The sequence below is a fragment of the Pelodiscus sinensis genome, chromosome 6 (assembly GCF_049634645.1).
Source record: "Pelodiscus sinensis isolate JC-2024 chromosome 6, ASM4963464v1, whole genome shotgun sequence".
Classification (NCBI taxonomy): domain Eukaryota; kingdom Metazoa; phylum Chordata; order Testudines; family Trionychidae; genus Pelodiscus; species Pelodiscus sinensis.
In genome coordinates, this window is record NC_134716.1 from 75,538,018 (window position 1) to 75,565,779 (window position 27,762).

Sequence of the window (27,762 nt, forward strand, 5' to 3'; positions counted from 1 at the left end):
CAAGCATGATCAATTTCACTTTTATGACAAGCAATTAAAAATATCCCTTTAGAAAATCTATGCCCAAATAGTAACATGCAGTTATTGAGTAAAATCCTGACCCCACTGAAGTCAGTGGAAATTTTGCAATTTACTTAGTGAGGCTAGGATTTTATCCATTATATTTTGGTTACATGTCTTCTCAGAAGGTATCATGCTGTCTTTTTCCACTTTGCAATCTGTGTCTTTGTTCAGAGAAGGAGAGAATAAGGAAGTGTTGCAAATCAGCAAACATCTGGATTTCATGCTTACCCTTGAGTACTGAAAGAGATAGTTGATGTCTCCTAGATCTTGGAATGCAGCTATGGGTTTGCTCCAGGAAGAAAAGCAAGAAATGCATTTAACCCCTTGGAGCTGTGAATACAGATATTACAGCAAGGCAGCACTCAGAAGTTCCTGGCAACACTGAGTTAATATTCCTCTTGCCCATTAACTTTAAGCATGATTCCCCAATTAAAGTATTCAGGCCATAGACTCCAATTGTTGCCCTGATAATAGCTGGGACTGCTGTTCAAGTATCAGAGGAAAATAAGAGGAGACATGGCAGGGTCAGTAACTCTGCTTTTGCCTTGTGTTTACAACTGCTTGCACAGAACTAACCTTAAAAGGTTTATTTTGTCTTTATATAATGTCTGCACATTTACATAACATGCTGCCATTTTCTGGGAAGATCTATTTTAACAACATAGAAAGGATGGAGACTAAGGATTGTGTGATTTGTGTTTTGAACATGCAGTCACCAGTTGTTCTGAACATGAATTTGAAACAACGTGTTCTTCATTTCTGCAGCATTTATGCATGTAACAAGAAATATGTAATTTAACAAATTTACCACTTATCACTGTTTATGAAAAAAACGGTAACCAATATTCTAAAATTTCCTTGGGGGAAGCTAAAAATTAAGGTTTTTGATTTTACAGTCATTTATATTTGGAGTTAATTCTTATCGTGAAACATTTCCCCAAAAATATAGTGATATTATCCCCAAAAGATAATCGATTTAGAACAGCTGGAGAAGTAAATTAATTGCCCCGTTTTTTAAAAAGCTTTTCAAGGAGTCAGGTAAGGATAAATGCCAGAATATTGTCTCCAGATTCAAAACAATTTTCTCTTAATACCTTCAAAAATTTTATCTTCTCCAATAATGTGTTTTACCCTATTACATAAGCTTGTTTGCTCTTTCTCGTGATGTAACAGTCAAGGGCAGCTCGTATAAAAAGAAGAGAAAATGTAATTTATTTGCATACAGAGGTTTAAGTTGTTCCTGTCCATCTGTGAATGCCCAAGGTGGGGAGTTGAACTAATCATAGATTTAAAAGTATGCATGAGCTTAATTGCTTCCCTGGGACTTGGCGTTAATTTCTAATGGGCATTGGGCAATCCAAATCCATTAAAATCTCAGTCCTAAAACCAGATTTTGAAAAGCGTTCAGGGCTAGACTTTTCAAGTGCTCAGTCAGCACCCACAATTGGAGCCAGCTTTTCAAAAGAGTTCCTCTCCCTTTTAAGCACTGACATAAGGGACAGATTTTCAGAAGAGGTAAGCATACAGTAGCTCCCCTTGAGTACATGCTATACTGCAAAGAAAAAGGGGAGAGTGACTAGTGAAGAGGTAACAACACATCCTGCACTATGTCTAATTCTCATCTTGTCTTCTAAAACCCCAAAGGCATCCTGGCTATCTCATCCAAGGCAAGGCACTTCACCATGACTATCTGATCTCTGCCACCCAGCAAGGACTCTGGCTTTAAATACTTGAAAACCCCATAGTGTGAAACTACCATTCTCTTATTCCCTGAACTGTCCCTGATTTTTTAAGCCACAAAGTATATTCAAGTAGTGCAAATACGAAGATCAGCGTGTAATATTCTTAAGTAGTTTTGCTCGTTAATTAAAATGTAGTTGTTGAGTTGATCAGGTGAAACTCCAGGCCAAATAAGATAATGTGTTATATTAACCAAAGAGAACAAAGCAGTTTTTCTAAAGTCAATACAATTAGAGGTAATAAAATAGGAAACATATTTTCCTGCGTTAGAGCAATATGTTCCTAAATTCCCTAAATCAGATGCCATTAAGGAATTACCAAACAATGCAAATTGTATGGCCCAATGAACAGTTATTATGAGAACTGATAATAATATTGACAATAGCAAATTACATTGGGGAAAAGAAATCTGCACAAGGTTTCTCATTGTGTGTTGCTTCGTTTCTGCATTTAGCTGAATGGAGATGGCAAACCTGGATTGAAATAACTAGAGTGCTCCCAGTGCTCTTAATATTTATAAGACTAGGACTATACTGTGCTAGGTGCTGTACAAATGCAGAACAAAAAGATGGGCTGTGCCTCATGTGGCTTACAAATTATGTGTAAGATAAGAGACAACAGATGGACACAGAAATACAGGGAAGTGAAAGTACAAGGTTATTCAGACCTTGATGTAACTTTGCCTTCCACGGTCCTCAGAGGTTTGCCCACCCTCCTAGAATAGCCGAAGTTTTCTCTTCTTTCTTCTCCTAGTACACTTCTATTCCAGAAGGTTGGAGGAGGGCTGACATGATTTGTTCTTCACGGAAATCACCATTTTCCCTGGTGTGTGGATCCTGCCCACCCTCCATCACACTCCACTAGGCATTTATCTGTTAGAATGTAGGGGAATGGTACATGAGGCAGACTCAATTGCACCTTCCCATTTTTCACACCCTCAACCACAGCCTGTTGCTAAATTGTTTAAACTGCTCTCATCATCATAGTATCTGCGCATCCCCTAAATACTTTCCTCTCCTTTATAAAGCAGAACTGCACTGCAGTTGGGACCCTATATACTGATAGAAGAAAGGGTAGGAATGTCTCATTAATTATTGTAATATCTTTAAGCTACTTCACGGGGATATAATATAATATCACATCACATCATACTAGCTTTTTTATCTCTAAATATATGTAGTCACTTTTTAATTCATTACTATTTTTTTTAAAGTCTAAAACAAACAGAATTGTTGAGCTATTTTTCTCTGCTTTCCCAAAAGTACTTTTTTAGCTTAATACCCTTCCCTGAATTCAGGCCAAAATCATGCTGATATTACATGATATTCTATAGAATACTTTTCATTCAAAGTCACTAGTTTTTATATACAGGTTGAACCTCTCTAGTCCAGCATCCTCAGAACCTGACAGGTCCCAAACCAGAGAATTTTCCAAACCATGGGAGGTCAGTATTATCTAGCAGCATTACCAACAGTTCTACTGCTTACTGGGCTCCTAGAAGGTATCAGGGTATGTCTACACAGCAGGGCTAAAGTCAAATTAAGCTACATAATTTCAGCTACATCAATTGCATAGTTTATGCCGAAGTAGCTTAATTCAGCTTTTGGCACTGTCTACACAGCAGCAAGTCGAAGGAAGAATATTCTTTCGACTTCCCTTACTCCTTGTGAAATGAGGGTTACAAGAAGTTGGAATAAAGTCCTCCAGCTCAACATTATTTCAAAATAAAGGCTTGTGGTGTAGATGTGCACTGTATTATTTCAGAATAACATCAGTTATTCCAAAATAACACTGCTGTGTAGATGTACCTTTAGGGGTAAATTAGAGCTAAATAACAGCACAGAACACAGAGCCAGGACTGATGGCTTTATGGGACCATGGGAAACTTGGCCACATCCATGATAAGTGGACATCCAGCCTCCTGAATATGGATGTTGCTGGACCAGAGAGTGTCGGACTAGATAGGTTCAACCTGTACTACATCTATCTTGGTCTGCTCTGTGTAATTCAGTAGGGAAGGTCCATTAATGTAATAGTATGGAAATGGGCAGGTTACTTAGAAGAAGAAAATCTTTATATTAAAGATAACATATTTCCACTTCAGTTTTCTTCTATTGCTTGCAGTTAGCCAAGGTAATGTACTGTGAAATGATTAGCAGATGCAACATCTGAGTAAAAATATTCAGTCAATGACTCCCTTAAAAATTATGTTGTAGGTGAACAACATAGTATGATTTCCTGGCTTTTGTCCATTAGAGTTAGTATCCAGAAACTGTAAGCTCTGTTCGGACATCAGTGCACCTAATTAAAGAAAATTTGAATTATATGCCAATGGCATAGCCAGAAGTGCCCATTTAGGTGAGCCCTGTCTATGGGTTGGTGGGAAATGATGGGGACAGTAAGCCCCCACTCCTGGCCCCGCTGTCCAGTGAGAGTGTGGGTGGGGTGGGGTCAGCTACTCACGCCCTGGCTGGAAAGCTGGGTTGCAGAGTACTTGAGAACCAGTTTAAGTGTAGCGGGGTCATCCATGGCCCTGCTCCCCGGCCACTGGGGATCCACCCCCACGCTCTGGCACCACTCCCCAGCCAGAGCACCGGGCAGATGGGGGTCAGCTCTTACCCTGCTTCCCGGTCTGCAATGCAGGTGCAACAGGGTCACCCCACCCGGAACCTAACCCCACTGCCAGGCCAGAGTGCCAGGTGGCACTGGGTCAGCCCCAGCCCCACTCTACAGGCAGAGCACCAGTGGCATGGAGTCAGACCTGGCTCAGCTCCCTGGTTGTTCCCCAGGCTGGAGCACTGGTGGCATGTGGTCAACTCCCATGCTCCAGTTCTGCTACCTGGTTGGAGTGCTGGGCAAAGCGAGGTCATTCCCAGCGCTTGGCCTGCATGGGTGGGTGGGCATGGGTGAAAAGTGAGTGGGTCACAGCCTACTCAGGCCTATCTGTGGCGACTCTACTTTATATACATGGAAGAGGAAGAGACACATAGATCCTTAGAAGCCTCTAAATCAGCATTTAATTCCTCCTTATTCAGGCAAAATTCTTTTTGTAGTCAATGGGAGATGAGAGTGATTAAAGAGTATAATTTTAGCAAGATTTCTATTACTCTCTGCATTCTCTTCTCACTTATTCTTTGTGTATTATAAATTTCAAAGTAAAATACATCATAAGTGTCTCTCTCTTCTATAAAGTATTGTTCTGAATTTCACATGTATTTTTAGAGGGTTACTGGTCACATGAAAAAAGGTTACACAAATAACTATAGATGTCATATGATTCTATGTCTGTGTAGGGTCAGGGAGCACTTATAAAAAAGAATCTATATTCTTCTCAGAAGAATTATGGAAAAGTAAACCTGTAGGTTAATAGGAATACTGGCAATTTGAAATTATCACTGACATTTTCAAACTTTCCTCAAAATTTGGACATTGTTACAATTAAAAGTAATGGGAAATGGGTGTCAAAGGCTCCTAAACAACTTTGAAAATCTCAGCCTATATGACGAATATTTCTCCTCCATCTTATTTTGTTCTTTTTTCTTTTTTTTGCCTGCATTTGTAATGATGAAAACTGATATGAAACTAATTAAAACTTTCAGAAATCTAGACAAGAATCACTGCTCTATTTGGTTAACTTTGAGCCTAAAATTCTTGCCTTTTAGGAATAAAAAAACATATGGGCTGAATCCTGCAGTCCTTACTGATATGGCCTTAGTCTGAGTGAGCGATACAGCTTCCAGTCTTAAATGCTGTTTACTGGCTATTCAAGGTGAAATTTTCAAAACTACTCAGCTTTGGTCTAACTTTACTTGCTAGGCACTTGTGAAAATACATTGTAAAGTCCTTACAAAATACAAGTGAGCAATTAAAATAATGTATTTGAAATAATTGAGAAAAATGTAGTTCAATTAATATCTTTCCTTCAGTGGACAAACATTTTGTATTGATTATTACTGTATTTCTCTGCTACAGAGAAATTTATTTCTTGGGTCTGATGGAGTTAAAAAGGTGATATATAAGGCTTAATTGTGCACTTTTATGTAAGCAATATTGTCTCAGAAGTCAGAGAATGTTTTTTCCTGATTGATGGTCACAGGAAAAGGAGTCTGTTATCAGAATTTTTCTTTATTGAGCAGTTAATCCAAATACAAAGTCACTACATTTAGTGGTTCTGTGCTGCTCTTCTACTTTACTTAGCTATAAGTAATTTCTTTTTATGTGCAAAATCTTTTCACTCTTTAAACTCAACAAAACAAAAACAAACAAAAAACAGGACTAAATCAATTTGTTCTTACAGCTTCTTGAATTGAAAGTGTTATAAATTTACATGGAGATATGCCCTTTAAAACTTGTACATCTACTGTTTTTATTTTCACTTTGCATTACAAATTATATCCATAATGTTTAAAAATGTTCTATTTCAGTGAAAATATGGCTTTTAACCAAATAAAAATGTAAAGCAAACTTGCTCTAAAATCCATCTGTTCTTCATTTTCTTATAATCTATAATCAGGAAATCCATTCATACATGACATATAATTTTTGTGCTTTCTAGTGGGTAGTGGAATGTGATGTTCTGCATACAGTCACATCTAAATTGATAATTCTCCAGGCGGAGTGTAATTTTAAAGTATAGGATGAAGAAAGGTTTAATCTGTATATTAGAAGGCTTATACAGGGTGTTTTTTTTTTCCTCTGAATGACCATTCTCTTTGGTGGATTTATCTGAAGGTGGGACAGCTGCCTCAGAGCAGGCCACAGCTTTGTGAGTAAGAAGGAGGATGCGGTTTAGAGAGCTGGTTTAAATGCAGGCTCTTCTTAGCTGTAAACCGCATGCACGTATTCATCATTGATTTTCAAATGATGGGTTCTTATATCATTGGTTTAGAGTCCACAGTCTTACATTCCTGATTCCACATTATGCCAAAAGAAAAACAATTTGGTGGCTGGAAAGAGAAATGGTTATTATATGGCTCCAAAATGCTAGCTGGCATAATATGCCAAGAACAGCAGAAATCCACTGGTAAAGAGAAGATTGCAGTAGTTCTTAAAAATAATTTTATGTTCTAAAAATATAAATGTAAGAAATGTCATCACTGTTCAAAATATTTTACATCAGTAGGTAAATATATATAAAAACCCTGATGTTTTTGAATAGCATACATTCTAAATGTTGGAAATATATTCCTGATATTAATTTTTCTCATTAAATAAATCACATTGGGTTAATAAAAATCTTTTGTGGAAAATTTCATTGTTATATTTTAAATACTTTCTCCAAAAATCAGAAGCAAAAAAAACAAAACGCTCTAATACATGAACTTTGCTGGATTCTATCAGAAAGCTTATTGTAGAATTTAAAACATAAATGAATAAATAAAAAAACAAGCATATAGTTTTTGTCAAACAGCTTCTTTTACACATGGAAGATATGCTTCTCATATCATATTGCAACCCATTTCACAGGGTGTTTTTACTTCCTTTTAACAAAATAACTCCTATATGATAGCCAATATCAGAGGAAATCTGGCCTATGCTTCAGCTTCTTCCATAGATCACTTCACTACACTTCTTAAAAGTTTTTAATACTGCTGCTTTTTTTTTTTGCAATTACCAAGATAATTTTCCATTTGATTGTTTGTTTAAACCAGATCTCACATGACTAAAACATATGTTGTATTTGTCAAACTGAACATCAGCTTAAGAGCACTGTATAGCTTAGAAAAATACCATCTTTAAAATGTCATTCTTTCAATAACCTTCTCTCTAATAAGCCATAGCATTAATTAAGGATAAAAATATAGCAAATACACATTCAAAATAATTGTTCATTTTAAAAGTCTGTATGATACTGAATTAAAAATTCTTCAATTTTGATGAGTGTAAAATCCTCTTTTTAATTAATACATATTTTATCTTGATACCTGTAGGATGCTATTAAGAAATGAAACAGCCAGCTTAACTATTAACAAACATTTCTTAAAATGTAAATACATCCAAAGGCATTTAGATTTTTTAAAGAATCTATCTAATTTTTTCTCCCACTAACTATCTGGAAGAGGATTATACTTAATCTAGGGTACGTCTACACTGCACTCTTATTTCAGAATAAGCTATTCCAGAAGAAGTACTCCAAATAGCTTATTTTGAAATTGTGTGTCTACACTACAGGGAAGCCTCAAAATTAGTCCAAGGCAGTCTCCCCTAGTGTGGATGCTCCACCTCGATTTAGAGCCCAAGCAAGCACTAGGGAATAATTACTTTGAATGGCGTGGTGAGGAGCTATTTTGAAATGGCAACCGTGGAGCATCCACACTATAGCTATTTTGAAATAGCTATTTTGGAATAGGCATTATTGCTCATGGAATGAGGTTTACAGAAGTCGGAATAAGCCATCCGTTATTTCAAATTTATTTCAAAATAACAAATTGCTATGTAATTTGAAATAATTGTGCTGTGTAGGCACACCCCTAATGAATACATTTAACCTTATGAGTTTACAGATTAAAATTTATGATTTAATATTCTGAGTACTCAGTCATGTTTAATTGCACAAATAAACAGGTTACATTACACCAAGAGGATACATCATTTTATTTATTGATATTCCTATGGTGCACTTGCCCAATTTAGCCTCAAACATGCCTCTGTGATATTCAGCTACCATCCCCATTTTATAGATGAAGAAACTTAGGGCCATATATGTTAGGTTACTTGTCCATGATTATGCAGAAAGTTGGTGTCAATGCAAAGAAGAGAATTTACATTTTCCAATTCCTAGGTCAGTGCCTTGCTTACAAGCCCATATTTCCTCATTATTTTTGAATATTTATCTCTGGTAATTATGAACTAAAAGTGAGCCTAGAATGGAATATTTTGTTTAATATTTGTTTCATTGAGATTCAGATGTGAGTGTTCCCTCTCTGTCTGTATTATAGATTTAATATTATTTAGCTCAGTGAAGTTTTATATAGTCTCTACTTCCCTTGATACCACAAAGTCAGAATTTGGAGAGCACATTACAAAGCCATCTCTTTTATCTGTGGATATGTGTAGGAGAAGGGTATTCATGGGTGAGCAGGAAAAGATCTTGTTTTAGGTGGAATGGGAAGACATTAATTGCATCGCGATGCAAGCACTAGTATTATTTCAGTTACACAGGAAAAACTGCTTCCAAATTAGCACAATACGAAGCATTTGCCTGTCAGGATTATTTCAAGGATTTGCGGAAGGCAGGAGGAAAGATATCAGGGTATTTTCCAAATAAGGACATGCTCCTTCTCCCATTGAATTTATTGTTGACAAGATCAGGTCCTAAAAGTCAGGGGAAGAGAGTAGAAAAGCATTTAAGAGTCTTCCTATTCCTCCCCCGGCTTTTTCTGGAAATTATAGCCTTGCTATACTTGTTCTTTGTCTAAAAACAAAACAAAACCATGAACTGGAAAGGAGTGAGTCAGCCAAGTCACAATCCTCTTGTATTTGTCCATGAAAGCACGGCACAGTTTTCTGCATTTTTTTTCAACCATAAGATTGTCTGACTATTCCTGACTCTACTTTGTAACAAAAGTTAGGTTTTCACTAATCTGAGTGCACAATACTCCTCAGTATAATAGTGTCAGATAATCACATTTTACTTCACTGAAAGGTTGACTGTCCTGAGAAAAAGTGTCTCAAAATCAGTTGTTCCAAATACCAGAGAAGTTATATTTTCACACATAGGCACTTACACTTTACCCATAGTAAGCTTTGTCAGTATATATGCTTGTTTTGGTTAATATCAAGTTTTAATTTTCATGTACGCGAATCTCTGCTCCTCTTTGTCACATTCCGTTCTGTGTTTTTTTTTCCTTCAAAAACCAGGGAATGGGTATGGCAACCCCCGAAACTCACCAGGTCTGCTGGTCTCACCTGGCAACTTGAACAAGAATATGCAAGCAAAATCTCCGCCCCCAATGAATTTGGGAATGAACAACCGTAAACCAGATCTCCGAGTGCTTATTCCACCAGGCAGCAAAAACACAATGCCATCAGTGGTAATGCATTCCTCAGGCATTTCTTTTTTCCCTTCAAACTATGGCTGTTTCCAAGTAGACTCCTATTCATTTCCATGGGCTTTGGATCAGACCCTATATTCTGACATTGTCCAGTTCACTCTGCTGGTAGATTGGTCTCATTTCTATTTATATTTTATGAAATCCTTTTTACTTCCTCCCCCTTTCTACTCAATTAGAAAAAAGGGTAACTTTTCTGCACACTCTGAATTTTCTAGTTACTGGAAAATCATTTCCTAGATTTGTTACAAGATTAAACTTAGTCTTATACATGGTCTGCAATTAACAACTTTGGTTTAATTCTGCACAACCAAAGTCTCAGCAAATGACAGAATAACCAGTAACAAATGAGTTGGAAATCTGTCATGCTGAGAACAAGGGTCATATTTTATAATGATGAGAAACAGTAATTATTCTTTAGAAGTAGTAAGAAACAGTGAAAGCATCTAACCTGGGAACTATGTATCTCCTTTCTGTGTTAACAAAGCTGAAGCAGAGGACTGTAAGATTGACTTATCAAGCGTTTCATGTTAGTGTCTTTCCTTTCTCTACAAAACAGTAAATCTTTCATGAGCGATGTAACATTAAAAGTGAGGATGATTAAAAAGGGATCCAGATAGTGAACTGAAGTGATGCTGTAAACACATTTTTCCATTATGTGACAAGCAAGCTATTTAAACAACTTGCAAGTTGGCTACTTTAACTTTGAATATTAAACTAATGCTCCACAAACGTGATGCTTTCATCTTAAAAGATGAGGAGTAATAAATAACAGCCTCCTATGAAGCTACATTCGAGAAGACCAGAGCTGTGACAAGCTGTCTCCATCAAATGATTTATTCCAAGGACCTTAAAACTGATACCTTCCAAGGGATTCTTTGACTGGTCAGGTCTCTGGCACCAAGGTGCTGCTAAACAATCTTTGCAGCCACTGGGGCTGGAGAAAAATAATGAATAGTGAGACAAAGAGCTGTGCTGAAAACTGGATAGACTGTCTTCCCAATTGAGACAAATATCTCATTAGGAGGATAAAGAATGGCTTTATGAAATGTTATTTTTGTAGGCAGTGTTCAAAAATTATTTAACATGTTATGCCTATCAGATGAAGCTATTCATTGTGTTTGAAAGCTGTCTGCTGATAAATATTTACGTTCACTAATTATTAACACTCCTTTCCTATGCTCTCAGTCTGAGGATGTTGATCTGCTTTTGGTAAGTGGTAGTGATGCTCTCATCCTAATAATCCAAAAAAAATCAAGTTAGTGGTTAAAATAAAAATAAGCAATCCCAGTATTATCTAATATGGTATATAATTTAGGTGACAAGAATGGAATTGTTACCTATATTTTTCAGCCTCTGCATGTTAAAAAAGCCTTGAAAAGGAAGCTTATCTACTGTAAATATTTTGCTAGCATGCTAAAAAAATAGACTATTTTTTTTAAGTGGCACATTTTATTAGGGTTTTTTTAAGTTTTCTCTGGACATTTTATAGTTTTTCCTGCAAGAATTTGAATTTCTTGGTCCAATTTTTTGTATTGAAATATCTAGTACTAAGAATTAAAGACAATTGTATAACTGCTTTGCTAGCTAATATTTTGAAGTTTTGCTGAGAAAAAATGAAGTAGCCAGAGCACCATCTGCTGGTGAAAGTTTATTATGTGATACTTCCACAATATTGCTTACTGAATTAAATATAAAATCCATTATTGCTGATTTTAATAAAAATTTTGCATTTGAATGAAAAGTAAAACAATGGAAGTTGAGTTTACATATTTCATCAGTTTTTCACGTGGTCTCTTCTACCTACAATAAAGCAATCTTACTTGTTACAAGTTTGGTTTCCTAGGAGATACTGATGTAATGCGTTACTATGGTGACAACTAATCTCTTGAAGGATTGTAAATGATAGGGTTGGCAGAGTTCATAAAAGCCACATGTTAAATGATTAATTTCATGAAATCTGTATCAAGTTGTATCGCATGCACAAAACATACTCTGAAATCCAATACATTTAACTGATTTAAACTGGTCAATAATTTGTTTATTTTATTTACTTTAAAAGAATCAGAGGATAAATAACTCCCAATCTGCTCAGTCATTGGCTACCCCAGTGGTTTCCGTAGCAACTCCTACTTTGCCAGGGCAAGGGATGGGAGGATACCCATCGGCCATTTCTACAACATATGGTACGGGTAAGTATCAATGTAAGATGTGAATAGTAGGGGAGAGCAAGATACTGACCTATGCAGTGACTCAGTAGTAATGAAATTCCTTAATGCATATTGGACCACTTTGAGTGGTTGAAAGCCTCATTAGCTTATACTTAGTCTATAAATGACTTAAGACATACAGCGATTCAAGTGACTACATTATTCTAATGGAAAACTGCTTTATAAAGCCTTTTTCTAAAGATTTTTGCTAAATAGTGTTGTTTGAAAAGACATTTTTTTGGACACACAAGTAAACCATACAGAAAATCACAACACACCATTACTAAGTAGACTAGATGGATATATAGACTGGATGCCTTTCTGGAAGATACACTGTCATCAAATATTAGTTCTTAGGCTCACAGCAGAGGTGAAACAAAAAACAGGACTATATAGCACTTTAAAGACTAACAAGATGGTTTATTAGGTGATGAGCTTTTGTGGGCCAGACCCACTTCCTCAGATCAAAAAGCAGAGGTGACTGGGTGAAATTCTCTGGCTTGAGCTATACAGAAGGTGATCTAATGCTCCCTTCTGGCCTTAAAGACTGTTAATCTATAATGCATGGCAATGAAGGCTGTATGGGCCAAGCATGTTTCTGGATCGCTATGTCCAGAAAGGCGTCCATAAATTAGAGGATGTTATTTGCTCCTAAAATGATTAATTGGCTTAAGAAAAGGCTCCTGGTTTGTTGGTGCAATTTAATACCACTTGCATAATGATGATAAAAAAACTGATTACAGTATGTATGAAAATTTAAATTGTGGTGCTACTTACTGTTTATTTCCCTTAATTCTCATTTAGTTATTGTCTGTTCTGTTTTGATACCTAGAATACTCACTGAGTAGTGCAGACTTATCATCTCTCTCTGGGTTTAACACAGCCAGTGCTCTTCATCTTGGTTCAGTAACTGGCTGGCAACAGCAGCATCTACATAACATGCCACCATCTGCCCTCAGTCAATTGGGGTAAGCAATATTACTTACATTATCATATCATTTTACATTACCTTAATACTGTTTTGAGTGAGAAACAATGTTTTTTATAACCCAATTAATCCCAAACCCTAAGTGAGATAAAATATCAACAAAGGCCTACTGTGTGTATAAGCGCCACTTTCAAAATACAAAGCTTGAAAATTGGTATCAATCAAAAGTTTGTCAGGTAGCTAAACTACAATCATATTTCATAGCACTTTCTTAGTGTTTTGGGAAAGTGTACTCTTATCTATCTAATCCTTCACTTGTCTAAGTGATATTTTATTTCCAAAACAGGACAAAACAGTACTCTTATAATTGTGCTTCTTTTGCTTTGTGTTTCCCTTAAGCTTTTGGATTCCACATAGTTCAATGTGCACTTTTACAGTAAACTTTGCAAATTTGCTGCGTATTTTTAAATCACTGATAAATAAGAAGAGCGTAATGATTTGACCTGAGATGAATCCATAACCTTGTCTAATAATCATATACTTCCATCTGCTTAGCTGTGACTTGCAAGTTTTATTATTTGGAACTGCATTATAGAAGGATAACATAATTGTGACTAAGAATCTGGCAGCAGATAAATCTAATTTTGGTTTGCCTGTGTCTAAGAGAACATGTATTTGTGCCCTCTAGTGGCATTTTCAGTATATTTCTCTGGTAGATGTGAAGCCTGCAATAAAACAATCCTGTATGGTTTAAATATTTTATAAAAAGTGGAATTTACGTGAGCAAAACAACCTAGTTAATTGAACAAACAAAAAAGAATTGGCTGATTAAAATAAATTTTAAGGGCCTGATTTTAGATATACTGATCTCCTGAAATTCCTAGTGAGCCAGCTCCTCGGGGTATGCTAGCATTTCAAACATTGTAGATGAAGGTATGGCCAGACATGCTTGAATTGGAAGTTGTTCATTGAGAAAAGTACAAATTAAAAAGTGACTGAATATATCAACTAGTATAGTTGCAGTTCACTGGCATTTGAAGTATTAAATCAAGCTTTTTTAAAAAAAAGACAACTGTTATCTATAAACTTTAATTTTTGGCAAGACTGCTGACATAATCTGAAAGTATTTAACGCTGTACATATTAAATGTTAAAATTCTCTTTGTAATTTATCAGACTAAGTTTTATAACTTTCTGTAATTTCCCTCATGTGCCACTGGATTGGGCTTTTAGAGAAATAGCTAAACAAAGGCTTAAAAAATATATACTTTTTCAATAACACTTTAGCAGAAATAAGAGATACATAGTTACAGATATTAATTGCATAAACACATACAATCAAAAATGTGGTGATTTAGAAAAAATAGTGTTAATACATCTTCATTATTCCTTCCTTATTACTTTTCTTTTTGAGGCCTGCATTTTTTTTGTGGCAAACATGTTAACTGTACACAGCAGGGCCGATAGCCTGGCCAGGCCCTGGGCAAGAGTGGGCCCTGCTTTGTGCCCTAAGCAGACCTCACCACTGCCCGGAGAGCACCATGCCTCCCCTATGCAGCCCTCAGTGATGCCCAGAGGGTGGCACTTTGGCAGCGATTTAAAGGGCAGCAGCAGCTGAGTGCTCTGGGCCCTTTTGTATCTCCGGACTCTGGGACAGTTTCTCCCTTTGCCCTCCCTTACCTCTGTGGCCATGTCTGTACATCTAGGGATATAAAATCCCAAGGAAACTGAAAACTCACATGTTAGCTATCAATGTATAACTTACTGTAAAGTTGATTGTTAGTTTAGGATTTAATTTATTTGTTTTGTTCACCAAATAGTCTTGTTATGAAAAACCATTGAAAACAATGTGCTTTTTTAGATAGATATGTAACACTGTATGTTTCTAATTCATATCACAAAAAATGTAATGACTGTGCGTAGTGGAACACATTCAGTGTTGCTGGTCTTAAAATTATTTTCTCAATAATTTTCAAGTGAAGTTAGTACAATGGCAACCACTTCATTAACAGCCCCAGTAGAGTCTTCCACTCACTCAGAAAATAAGCATAATTTTGTTTTATTTTGCATATTGAAATTTATATACAAAAGCAACTATCTTAAGCACGGGGTGATTTAACAATTTCTTTGAAATGCACAGTTTAAACACAAATTTATAAAACCAAACCTAGCCCACATAGGCAGAAGAATCAGCTAATTAGAACTTCCAAAAATATAAAGACATGTCCACTCTCTGTAAGAACCCCATTTACCCAAACTCCTCAACCATTCTCAGAAACTTGAGCAAGCAGATTGAAAAGACTTGACCTGCCTTTAAATTCCTGTACTATATTAGTTGAAAGAGGTCAGTTCCAGGGGCTACAAAGGTTGAAGAAATAAGTTAACACGTTCAGAACTAGCGTGTTTATTTGGAGGAGGCTAGGAGAACTGTGTTCTGTTAAATAAGCTTTGGGAAAGATCTGTGATATGTCTCAGACAGGGCAGAGTTAATAAGGGAGACATGCAAATTCTCCAGGGGACTCTGTTACCAGCACCAATAGTAGCAGTACAAAGCAGCTCATGTTCCACTCCATATGGCACAGAAGCACAGATTGTATTACAGCTTATCACAGGTGTTCTGTCACAGGTGATCCCCCATGGATCTCTGGCCACCGACAGCTGCTGTTTTGGCAACATTGTCTGAACAGCTTAAGATGAGTGCAGAACGACTGCTGTTCATCTTGATCCAGTCATTGACTGGACAACAATACTAGTGCCCATGTGCCTGAACAGTGTCTTGAACAGTTTCTAAGGACATCACAGTAGTACAGAGCCCATGTCTGTTCAGTCCTTTGCCTTTTTTTTAACCAGCTCTATAATTGATCTAAAAATAAATTCGAAATTTTTATTAATAAAAAATGCTCCTGTTTTTGACATCTCTTCTCTGTGAACTACCTGTTTTAGGTTGATCAGCAAAAGCTATGAGTTGTTGGTCACTGCTCACCAGAAGTGGCTATGAGCTTTCACCTACAAGTGAAAGATTCTGTATCCATTTGCCAATTTCTCAAGCCACAGGCATGGCATACATGATAAACATTCCGCCTTGTCCATAATTATCAATTTCATTTTCTGCTTTGAATGTTGGCTACAGTCAAAAGAGTAGGTTTCATAAATAAAAATGCAGGTTTAAATACTCAAACACAATATTTATTCCAACTAATTTTGTTATAGAGACAACAAAACAATACATACTGTTTGTATGTATAACAGTAGAAGCATCCCCAAATCTTTCTCAATCTTATTGAACAAAGCATTGGCTCAGATCCACAGGTTTGCTCCAGGATTATTGACTAACTAGTTAGTAGTTAAAACAATAACATTCTCAAGGTCTTCGTCAATATCCAGTGCTAAGCTCTAAGTACCTTCACTCACACACATACAAATATATATATGTTCTGCGGTAAGGAGGAAAGCAAAACCAGACACAAAGCCCTAGAGGTGGGGCCTGAGAGGAAAGAAAGTGCTGTATGGGATGGTCTCCTCTTGCTACATATAGCTATCTTTCCCTCTCCATGAAAACCAGTGTTGGCAAAGACCCATACATTCGCCAATAATACCTATGCCCAAACCCATCCTGACTCAAGTTCCAACTGGAAGTTAAAAGAGATGGTGACCTATACAGAATATACCTCACTGATATACATAAGATCAAAGCTCCCTTTACAGATTCCTTCCATCCTGGCATTCCTAGCCCTCTCACAGGAAACCCAGGCTCACTGTACTTTCTAAAAAACCTTCCATCCCAAAGAAGGGAATCATATTTGCCCCACTTCATGTACATCAAATAATCTCTGTGTGCCACTCAGATTTCAATGTGCACTGAGGTTTAACTTTTAAGTATATTCTCCTTTATTATCCTTATGAAATTAAATGTTTTCTGTCCATTATATGAAGATTACTAAATTAGAATCACTGTGAGCGGACTATAAGACCATAAGAATTGCCATATTAAGTCAGACCAATATATATAATTGAAATAACGGAACAGAAAAGGGCAATTATTAGATGATCCATATCCTGTCATCCAGTCCCAGCTTCTGGAAGTCAGAGGTTTAGGGATGCCCAGAGCATGGGTTTGAATCCTTGGCTAATAACCTTTGATGGATCTATCCTCAATAAACTTAGCTAATTCTTTTCAAACCTGGTTAGACTTTAGGTCTTCATAGCATTCCTTGACAAAGTGTTCCACAGGCTGACTGTGTTGAGTAAAGAAGTACTTCTTTATGTTTGTTTTAAACCTGCTGCATATTAATTTTATTAGGCAGACTCTGGATCTTGTGTTATGTGAAGGAGTGAATAACACTTCCTTTTTCACTTTCTCCACAGGAGTCATGATTTTATAGTCTGTCATATGCTCCTGTAGTCGTCTCTTTTCTAAACTCAGCAGTCCCAGTCTTTTTAATCTCCCCTCATAGAGAAGCAGCTCTATACCCCTACTCTTTTTGGTTACCCTTCTCTGTACATTTTACAGTGTTAATATATATGTATTAAATGGGTCGACCAGAACTGCATGCAATAGTCAAGGTCTGTGGGTACTATGGCTTTATATAGTGGCATTATATTTTCTGTCTTATTATTTGTCCCTTTCATAAAATGTCCTAACATTTTGCTAGCTTTTTTTTGACTATCATTGGACACTGAGCAGATGTTTTCAGTGATCTATCAACAGTGACTTCAAGATCTTTGTCTTGAGTGATAACAGCTAAGTAAAACCCTATCATTTTGTGTGTGTATAGTTGGGATGTTTTTCACCTAATTTTGTGAGATCCTTTTGTAAAGTTTTGCAGTCAGCTCTGGACTTAACTGCCATGAGTAGATTTACACTGTCTACGAACTTTGCCACCTCACTGTTTACTCCATTTCCCAGATCATTTATGAATACGTTGAAGAGCACGGTTTCTAATATAAATCCTTGAGGACCTTTGCTATTTATTTCTCTCCATTTGAAAACTGATCACTGATCATATCTTTTAACCAGTTTCTGATCCACAAGAGGATCTTCCCTCTTATTCAGTGACTGCTTACTTTGTTTAAGAACCTTTGGTGAGGGACTTTGTCAAAGGTTTTCTGAACATCCAAATATACTGTGATGACTGATTCATCCTTGTCCTCTTGTTTTCTGCCACTCTCAAAGAATACAAGTAGGTTGGTGAAGCATTATTTCCCTTTACAAAACTGAATTGACTCTTCATCAACATATTATGATTATTTGTGTGCCTGATAATTCAGCTAGTTGATAGTTTCAACCAATTTGCTGGCATTATCTGATTGATAATTGATAGTAATTCTATAGAACTCTTTAAAATTAAATAATTTTCTTTTGCCCTTTATGTTTCAAGCAGGTTACTGTGTTATTCAAAAGACAAAGATAATATTAGCCTGGGTCCATACAGTGTATTTTTATGAAGGTAAAATAAGCATTTTTTATAAAATAAACATTGGGATTTGTGCCATTAACATGCAAAGGCAAAACCAGGTATTTACCTCATGCTGAATTTGGTAAAAAGCACCTATATCCTTTGACAGTGAAGAAATCAGATCCATCCTTCATGTAGCTGCAATCTCCCATCTTGAATTCTAAATCTTACTCACATTGGCTATCTATATCCATGCATAGTGGGCTATTATCACTTGTAATGAACCACATCTGCTTATAACCCACAAAGTTTTGGCTAATGAAGACTAAAGAGACAAGTTTTCACAATGGTTCCTGAATGTCTATACCAAAAGTAACGTACATTAGCGTGCAGTAGCATCAGCTGTATTTCTCAGGAGTTGCACTCATTCTATCTCTCTTTCAGAAATGTGCTACTAATGGAAACTGTAACATATAACATCATACAATGAAGGTAAAGAGATATAAATCAGTGTGTAAACTCTATAGACATATCATGGGTTTATATCACAGGTAGTACCAAATTGTATCTCCAGATCCCAACACTTCCTATGTTGAGGAATTTTAAATTCCGAGCCAACTTTTGTGTCCACCCCCACTTTTAGTCTAAAGTAGTTATTAAACTGCGAGCCTGCTCCCCCAAGAAAAGCTTAAACCTTTCTTAAGGGGAAAAATTGATACAAAAAAGAAAAAACACAGGAATATATATTTTTATTTTATGTTGGATTTTTTCATCAAGTTCTCAGCCAAAGTAGAATGTTTTACTAAGTAGAAATGGCCAAGACTGAAATGAACAGGCAGTTTTTTCCACACATTTAAAACATACTTCCAAAATGCAAAGGAAAATACATAGTTTGCCTTCAGATTGTCTTCTTAAAAAGACCTCACTGCACTTTTTAAGCCCTTTGCATCAATGAGCCCTGCAACATGCTTGGGGGGAGAATACAGGGCTATTTTTCACAAACATTGTGACAATTAGTGATAAAAGCATTTGATATAATTTCAGTGGAGAAGCTGAATTGTTTCAAGTAGTTGTATCATTCTCTAGAGTTACAGTAGATGTGGCCTAAACACAATACCCCACAAATATTGCCTCACCATTAAAGCTCTTGAAATTATGTGTTTCGGGAGTCTAATTTCAGCCTGATTGGTTGCTCTCAACTGAAACCATGCCTCAAAAAATAATAAGAATTACTCACTAAGAAAGATATTTTTAAGACACAAATATTAAAATAGGAAATTCAGTTTTGGCCAGTAGGTGGTGCTTTTGCACAAAACATTCTTCAAAGGCAAGTGGTGTCATTCCCCCTTATTTTATAATAATGAACATTTTTTCCTGTTTTCTTTCCCTCCCACACATTGCAGCTTACAAATGCCTCTAACCTGTGCAAACAACTACATCACCAAAAAATATTAGAATATGCATTTAGTGTTCTTTCTTTCTTTCTTTCTTTCTTTCTTTCTTTCTTTCTTTCTTTCTTTCTTTCTTTCTTTCTTTCTTTCTTTCTTTCTTTCTTTCTTTCTTTTGTAATGGTAATAAAGTGAGAACTATCATTTTTGTTGGTGTTTATGGTGCTCTTTGTATAAAATGGGAGTGCCCACATGCAAAGCATTATATTCCCCTGACACCCACAATTACATTTCAGCTAAAAGTCTTTGGTATCTTATTGGCTAAAAAATACAAATCATATTTTGACTTTAGAATTCTTAAATCTGTAGCACAGATTAATATATCAAATCCTAATCTGCCTAGGATAAGTCATTCTGCCGCTCTACTCTGCACTAGTTAGGCCTCAGCTGGAGTACTGTGTCCAGTTCTGGGCACCACATTTCAAGAAAGATGTGGAGAAATTGGAAAGGGTACAGAGAAGAGCGACAAGAATGATTAAAGGTCTGGAGAACATGACCTATGAAGCCAGGCTTCATGAACTGGGCTTGTTTAGTTTGGAAAAAAGAAGATTAAGGGGGGACATGATAGCGGTTTTCAAATATCTAAAAGGGTGTCACAAGGAGGAAGGAGAAAATTTGTTCCTCTTGGTTTCTGAGGACAGGACAAGGAGTAATGGGCTTAAAGTGCAGCAGGGGAGGTTTAGATTGGACATTAGGAAAAAATTCCTAACTGTCAGGGTGGTCAAATATTGGAATAAATTGCCAAGGGAGGTGGTGGAATCTCCTTCTCTGGAGATATTTAAGAACAGGTTAGATAGACATCTGTCAGGGATGGTGTAGACGGAGCTTGATCCTGCCTTGAGGGCGGGGGGCTGGACTCGATGACCTCTCGAGGTCCCTTCCAGTCCTATTATTCTATGATTCTATGATTCTATGATTTTTTAATATTAATTCCTTTCAATGTTCAACTAAATTAAACTCTTCATTTTTGAAGTTAAAAATCTTACATAGTTTGCAATATCATGTACATTGCTATTCATCATTGTGAAAAATACTTTTGTGCATCTAAACTAATTTGATTGATCTCAACAGAAACTCCTTCTCACATCAACCCCAATGCATACATGCATAGACATATGGATATGAATCAGCAACTAGTTAAGAGAGGAAACAAATGAAAGGAATAAATTATCAGTGTTCACAGAGAGAGGGGTAAATAGTGATCCCCCAAGGATCTGTTCTAGGTCCAGTGCTATTCAACATATTCATAAATGATCTAGGGGAAAAAAAGAATAAATGGTGAAGCTGCAAAATTTGTAGATGATACAAAACAACTCAGCGTAGGTAAGTCCAAAGCTGACTGTGAAGAGTTACAAAGGGATCAGACAAAACTGAGTGACTGGGACAAAATGGCAGATTAAATTAAATGTTGATGTAGGCAAAAAAACCACACATTGCAAAGCAACTATACATGCAAAATGACAGGCTTTAAATTAGCTGCTACCACTCAAGAAAGAGATCCTGGAGTCATTGTGGATAGTTCTCTGAAAACATGCACTGCATATGAAGCTTCAGTCAAAAAAGCTAACAGAATAGGAACCTTTAAGAAAGAGACAGATAATAAGTCAGAAAATATCATAATGCCACTATATAAATCCATTTTATTTCTACATCTTGAATACTGCATACAGTTCTGGTTAACTCATCTCTAAAAGATACATTAGAATTGGCAAAAGTACAGAGAAGGGCACCAAAAATTAGTGAATGTAACAGCTTCTATATGAGGAGAGACTGAAAAACTGGGACTGTTCATCTTAGAAAAGAAATGACTAAGAGGAACATAACAGACATCTATAAAATCATGACTGTCATGGAGAAAGTGAATAAGAAAGTGTTAATTATCCATTCCTATTACAAGAACGAGGGGTCACTCAATGAAATTAATAAGCAGCAGGTTTAAAACAAACTTCAAGAAGTATTTCTTCACACAATGCATAGTGAATCTGTGAGGATGTTGTGAAGGCCACAGGTATAATTGGTTTTTTTTTTAAAGAATTAGCTAAATTCATGGAAGATGGGTCTACCAATGATGATTAGCCAAGATGAGTAGGGATGCAACCCCATGCTCTGGATGTCCCTAAACTTCTGATTTACAGACACTGAATCTGGATGACAGATGGATCACTCAATAATTGCGCTGTTCTGTTTATTCCCTCTGAAGATCTGGCCCTGGTCACTGCCATAAGACAGAATAACTAGACAGACCACTGGTCTGACTCAGAAATGTCATTCTTATGTTCTAATATTCATCAATTATAAAGAAAATGGTAGTGGTTTCAATAGTGCAAAGGCTCAGTATCCAATTTATCTCAGAACTTACCAAAAAAGTAAACTTTCTTTGTAGGCTATACCATTGAGCCATTCAAGAAGGTCATGTCTGTTGTGATGCCTCCCACACCTTTCACTGGGTCTCAATATTTCTTAGGGATTATTTCTCATGTTCTTGACATGCACTGTTATCCATGAGTCTTTAAACTGATATTTTGGGCAAGTGTTTATACATTGCTGGGGGCTCCATGCCTCCTCAGTCTGTAACTGGGTTTCCTTTCCTCCTACAGAGCTTGCACTAGCACTCATTTATCTCAGAATACAAATCTCTCCCTGCCTTCTACTCAAAGCCTCAACATCAAGTCAGAACCTGTTTCTCCTCCTAGAGACCGTACCACCACACCCTCGAGATACCCACAGCACACGCGCCATGAGGCGGGGAGATCTCCTGTTGACAGCTTGAGCAGCTGTAGCAGCTCATATGATGGAAGCGACCGAGAGGATCATCGGAACGAATTCCACTCCCCAATTGGACTCACCAGACCTTCGCCGGACGAAAGGGAAAGCCCCTCTGTCAAGCGCATGCGGCTCTCTGAAGGATGGGCAACATGATAACATTATTACCTATTAGTTTTTTTCTTGCGGTGTGTGTGTGCTATACCTTAATGGGGGTGGGGGGTCGATATGCATTATATGTGCTGTGTGTGGAAAAAAAGTCAGGTACTCTGTTTTGTAAAAGTACTTTTAAATTGCCTCAGTGATACAGTATAAGGATAAACAGAAATGCTGAGATAAGCTTAGCACTTGAGTTGTACAACAGAACACTTGTACAAAATAGATTTTAAGGCTAACTTCTTTTCACTGTTGTGCTCCCTTGCAAAATGTATGTTACAATAGATAGTGTCATGTTGCAGGTTCAACGTTATTTACATGTAAATAGACAAAAGGAAACATTTGCCAGAAAGTGGCAGACTTTACTGAGAGAGAAAGCAGCTGTTATGCAACATATAGAAAATGTACAGATGTTTTGACAGACCCAGCAATGGGTGGCCATGAATAAATGCTTGAAAGAGACTGGGTCACCTACCATACCTAAAATGCTCACAAACATGCAGGCATATCATTGGAGTATGGCACTCAGTTAAAAGGATCAAAGACATGTAAAAGAGGACCATACTTGTAAAAATGTTGAGTTTGAGGGCTAAACATATTTAATTTTTAAAATTCTGGGTCTGCATCACTTATTAAATAAAAAATATAAAAATATGTACATTACATTTTGCTTATTTTCATATTAAAAAGTAAGACAGAGTTTGCAAAGCATTTGTGGCTTTTTGTAGTTTCCTCAAGCCAAAATGTGTTTTTTCCTTGATAGCTTCGCTAATATTTTAAATAGTCCTGAAGAAAACAGAGGACTTTTTTTTGTATAGAAAGCACTACCCTAAGCCATGAAGAACTCCATGCTTTGCTAACCAAGATAACTGTTTTCTCTTTGCAGAAGTTTTGTTTTTGAAATGTGTATTTCTAATTATATAAAATATTAAGAATCTTTTAAAAAATCTGTGAAATTAACATGCTTGTGTATAGCTTTCTAATATATATAATAATTATGGTAATAGCAAAAGTTTTTGTTATCTTAATAGTGGGGGGATTATATATGTGCAGTTGCACATTTAAGTAACTATTTTCCTTTGGTTTTCTTTCACTCTGCATACATTTTACGGATTCAAAGTCAGCAGTCAAAAGACTAATCTGTAAAAGGTTAGAATTTACCCAAGATATAACAACCTAAATCATTTTAATATAACATTTACAAACCATTGGGTGAACTGAGATCCATTGTATATACTGATTAGTTCTTTCATGCTGCTTTGTGCATTGTAACAAGTTCAGGGCCCAGATATTACTTATGTCCTGCATATCTTGTAGTTTTCCACAATTAAATGACAAAATGGCATAACTTGGCCTTTTCTCATAAATTAAATGAACCTGATATTCTGCCTGCTAGATTTGGATCTCTTAACACTGCCAGGTATATGAACGCAGGTGAAGAGTTCCCTAAGTAGTAGAGAAGGAGTCAAAAGTGAAGAATTGACACAGAAACAAAAGTTACAGAGTTTTTTAACCTTAGAGACATTAGGGTGGTCAAAAAAAGAAGCATACAAAAGAAGATTTATCTTGTACAACCAGTACTTACCCAACAGCCCTTCATCATCATTCTTGCAGCCCTTATTGGTCACACTGTCACACAGAGGGAATGTTGTTGAACAATGTCTCCTGTGTATTTCACATAAATAGGTTTTGCATAGGGCATCCACCATTTTCTTCCACCATGTATTATTCTTTAGTCAAAAGAGTTTATATAGAAGGAATATTCCATTCATTTTAATTCTCTTTGTCCCTCATGTACTAGTACAGGAAAATGGTGGAATACAGGATTTTTAGTTCAGCATTTATATTCAGTGGATTTGTTTTGTTGGTGGGATTTTTTTTAAGCTATTCCCCTTTAAGAATGTGGTGCCATTGTAAAACTGGCAATATTTCTTTTTTTCAAGAGTAATTTTGTCTCCCACTTAAATGCATTGGCACTGCAAGGAATATAGCTTCAATAGCTAAGTATCAACATGAAGAGGTTACATTAAGGCAGGGTGACTCAACATACAGCCCGTGGGCTGCATGAGGCCCAAGACCCGTTTGTTTGCAGCCCGCAGTGCAGTTTGGGTTTGCGTGGGGCTCAATATGAGGCCTGTAGGTGGGATCCTTTGAACATGGCCTTTACTGGGAACACACTCCACAACGATGAGTCAATATAATGGTCTTCTGCTGATATGCATTTTAGCAGTTAAATTCCTGGACTGTCATTGCTCATTAAAAGTGATATCATATGGCTGGAAATCGGGTAAATATTGCATTTTATTAATACCAGCAGAACTGACGTAACTGGAGCCTGCGTGTTGTGTAGTCCTGCCTTAATCTTTCTATTCATGCCTGTCAGTGAGAAAAAAGCTATTTTCATATATATGCATATATATTTACATGTATATGCAACCACGCTTAAGTTGCAGCCCTTGGCATGTGCTGTGAGTATCATTGTGGTCCCCAGGGCTTCCAAAGTTGAGTAGCCCAGCGTTAAGGGAAATATACTCTCTATTCCCTGTCAATACGTTCAGTTGCTGTTCACTGCTCTTTGATAAAGTCTACCTCTTTGTGGTAGCAAATGGTGTAGAGTATACATTGTTCACTGTCACTTGGGCTCTTCCTTTATATGCAACCAAATTATAAATGCACACTTGGTCATGCAGATACTAGTGCATTGCTATGTATTTTTGATGCTCTCTAGGCAGAATAACGTGTTACTAGTGCATCCATCCTGTCTCATAGCACAAATCTGTGGGATAAGAAAAAGATATGCGTGCATAACAAAAAAGTAAGACTAGGGCTCATAATTAATTTTTTAAAACACAAAACTTTTTCAAATAAATTTCCAACCCATAAAATTAACCTACTCTCATATTGTCAGTCTGACATTTTTAAATTTTAATGTATCTAAAATATGCAAATATATTACAAATGTAACTTGCCATTTTAAAAAAACTTAGGTTTCTCAGTATTGTTCGTCAGAAGGCAAGGGAGTCAGTCTATTGAAATATGAAGAATAGCCATATTAATACAATTTGCCTCAGCAACACAAGGAAAAGGAAATTTGAGATTCTAGGGCAGTCGTGATATAACATATGTGACCTTAAGTAACTCGCAGAAAGTAGCATGAAAGGTATTGCCGTGGCAATTTTTAGTAATTCTGACCATGGTTTTATATTAATACAAATAGAATCACATGAAAACGGATGCCAGTCGTCCCTTTTGTTCCTGCTACTGAGCTCAACTAAAGTATAGTGGCAAGATAGTGGGGGAGAATACATATTTGTGAACTGATCTAATGAAAAGAAGCACAACTTTGATTGTGAAGTAACTTTCTGTAAACTATAACTGTCTACTTTTACCTGTTCCTTTATCTGTAACTTACCATGTATTGTGTTTGCAAAGGTAATTTGGGTTTATTGTGTGATTCCTTTGTATCTAAGGAGTTTGGGGCAGAGCCCTAAAAGAGTATTAACATTTACTTTACATTAATCCATGCTAGATAATGTTTTAGGCAACATTCTTAATTGCAAGTTCAATACCTTAAGTGGCATATTTTACATCTCCAAGTATTGTTGTAGCCAAACTAAGCTTTATTTTAAAAGGTGTGTTTCAGTTAGCCCAACGGCTGGCAACGATGATATGATATGCACAGTTGCACAATCTGTATATTTTATGCATTGTTGCCTTTCACGATAGAGATTTTATCATTTTAGTGTTTTTTCAAAAATTGTGTTTTATAACAAAATGGCTTATATTTTTCCCAAAAGTGGAATTTAATGGTTTTTAATGAATAATATAAAAAATCTGTTGTTCTCAAATCTTTTTCAGGTAAAGCTAAAGCAAGAATAAAACAACTCAATATATTGTTCTCAAGAATGTCAATCCTTTTGTATTGTATGTATTACCCTATATACCCATCTTTTAACTAGAGACGTACCAATGCTATTTTGTTTTCTTTTTCCTCTCTTTCTCTTAGAAAATAAATGCTTTGTAATATTTTAAAAGCCACTTGAAACCTCAATAAAGGCTGTTGCCTAAACATGGCATACTTCATCTGTTCCTGTTTATGCCATCTGCTGTGATGTCATCACTTATATGGCATTAATTTCCTGCCACTACAGATCTCTTGAAGGACTAATTGAACATTGGTATCTATTAGAATTCTTCAGACTGTAGATGTAATTAAAAGGCTTTTGTTAATATATTTTAACCAAAGATGTGGAGCAATCCAAGCTTTGAGCCACACCTTCAGCTCAAAATTCTCCATCTGATTACTTTTATAATCAGGTGTTGCATTTTCCCTTCCCTGCTCATACCTCAGACTGATCCATACCTCAGTTTGATTCAAAGAGGTCAGTTCAATGATAAATAAAAAATGCAGTACCTGTGTCCTCTGTGGAGTAAATCATGTAAACCCCGAGTTACCTTACGCATTATACTTGGATTGCTTCAGATGGTTTGTTGTATCCTTTTTTTTTTTTTTTTCTTTCCCTGCTTCTTCTTTTTCTGGGAATTTGTTCCCATTAAACAATGGTAATTAAAAAGTAGCTTGTAAATGGGTGGCATACAAGCATTTGCAACAAGTATTAAATTAGAGGCTCAAAGCGGCATAAGCTGGACTTTGTCGCCACTAGATGACAAGATGTTATAACTAAGTTAAACCACATCTGTGTATCTCAAGGGACTTAATTCAGCTGTCTGTAGTGAACAAAAATGGGAAAATTTCACAAGTTTCTCCTGCTGGAAATAAGGTATAATTTGTATTTTGCAGACAAATCAGTAAAGTTACTGGCTTTCTTAGTGATACAGTGTCTGTGGTGCATTTTTTATTGATTATGTGATGTTTTGTTGTTTAACTGTAAGCTACTGTAACACTTTTTAAAAACAACCTTGCAACAAACAATTATAACTTCTGCCAATGTTTTCTATATTTGACTCCTAATTGCTGTAAAACGTTAATTAATCTGTATACTTACAG

The 27,762-nt window shown here is 36.3% G+C and overlaps 1 protein-coding gene across 13 annotated transcripts in view; it reads left to right on the top strand.

The window, feature by feature from the left end:
- Positions 1-27,588, top strand: part of MEF2C (myocyte enhancer factor 2C) — a 168,620-nt gene extending 141,032 nt beyond the window's left edge. For 10 of the 13 annotated variants that reach the window (XM_075932165.1, XM_075932166.1, XM_075932175.1 and 7 more), the window contains 4 exons: positions 9,664-9,836; positions 11,917-12,046; positions 12,897-13,032; positions 22,433-27,588. In XM_075932165.1, coding sequence (XP_075788280.1) covers positions 9,664-9,836; positions 11,917-12,046; positions 12,897-13,032; positions 22,433-22,754 — 761 coding nt within the window. In that variant the 3' untranslated portion in view covers positions 22,755-27,588. The remainder of the gene's footprint in view (positions 1-9,663; positions 9,837-11,916; positions 12,047-12,896; positions 13,033-22,432) is intronic. The other 3 variants (XM_006132367.4, XM_075932174.1, XM_075932173.1) reach the window with 1 other exon arrangement.
- Positions 27,589-27,762: the final 174 nt, after the last annotated feature.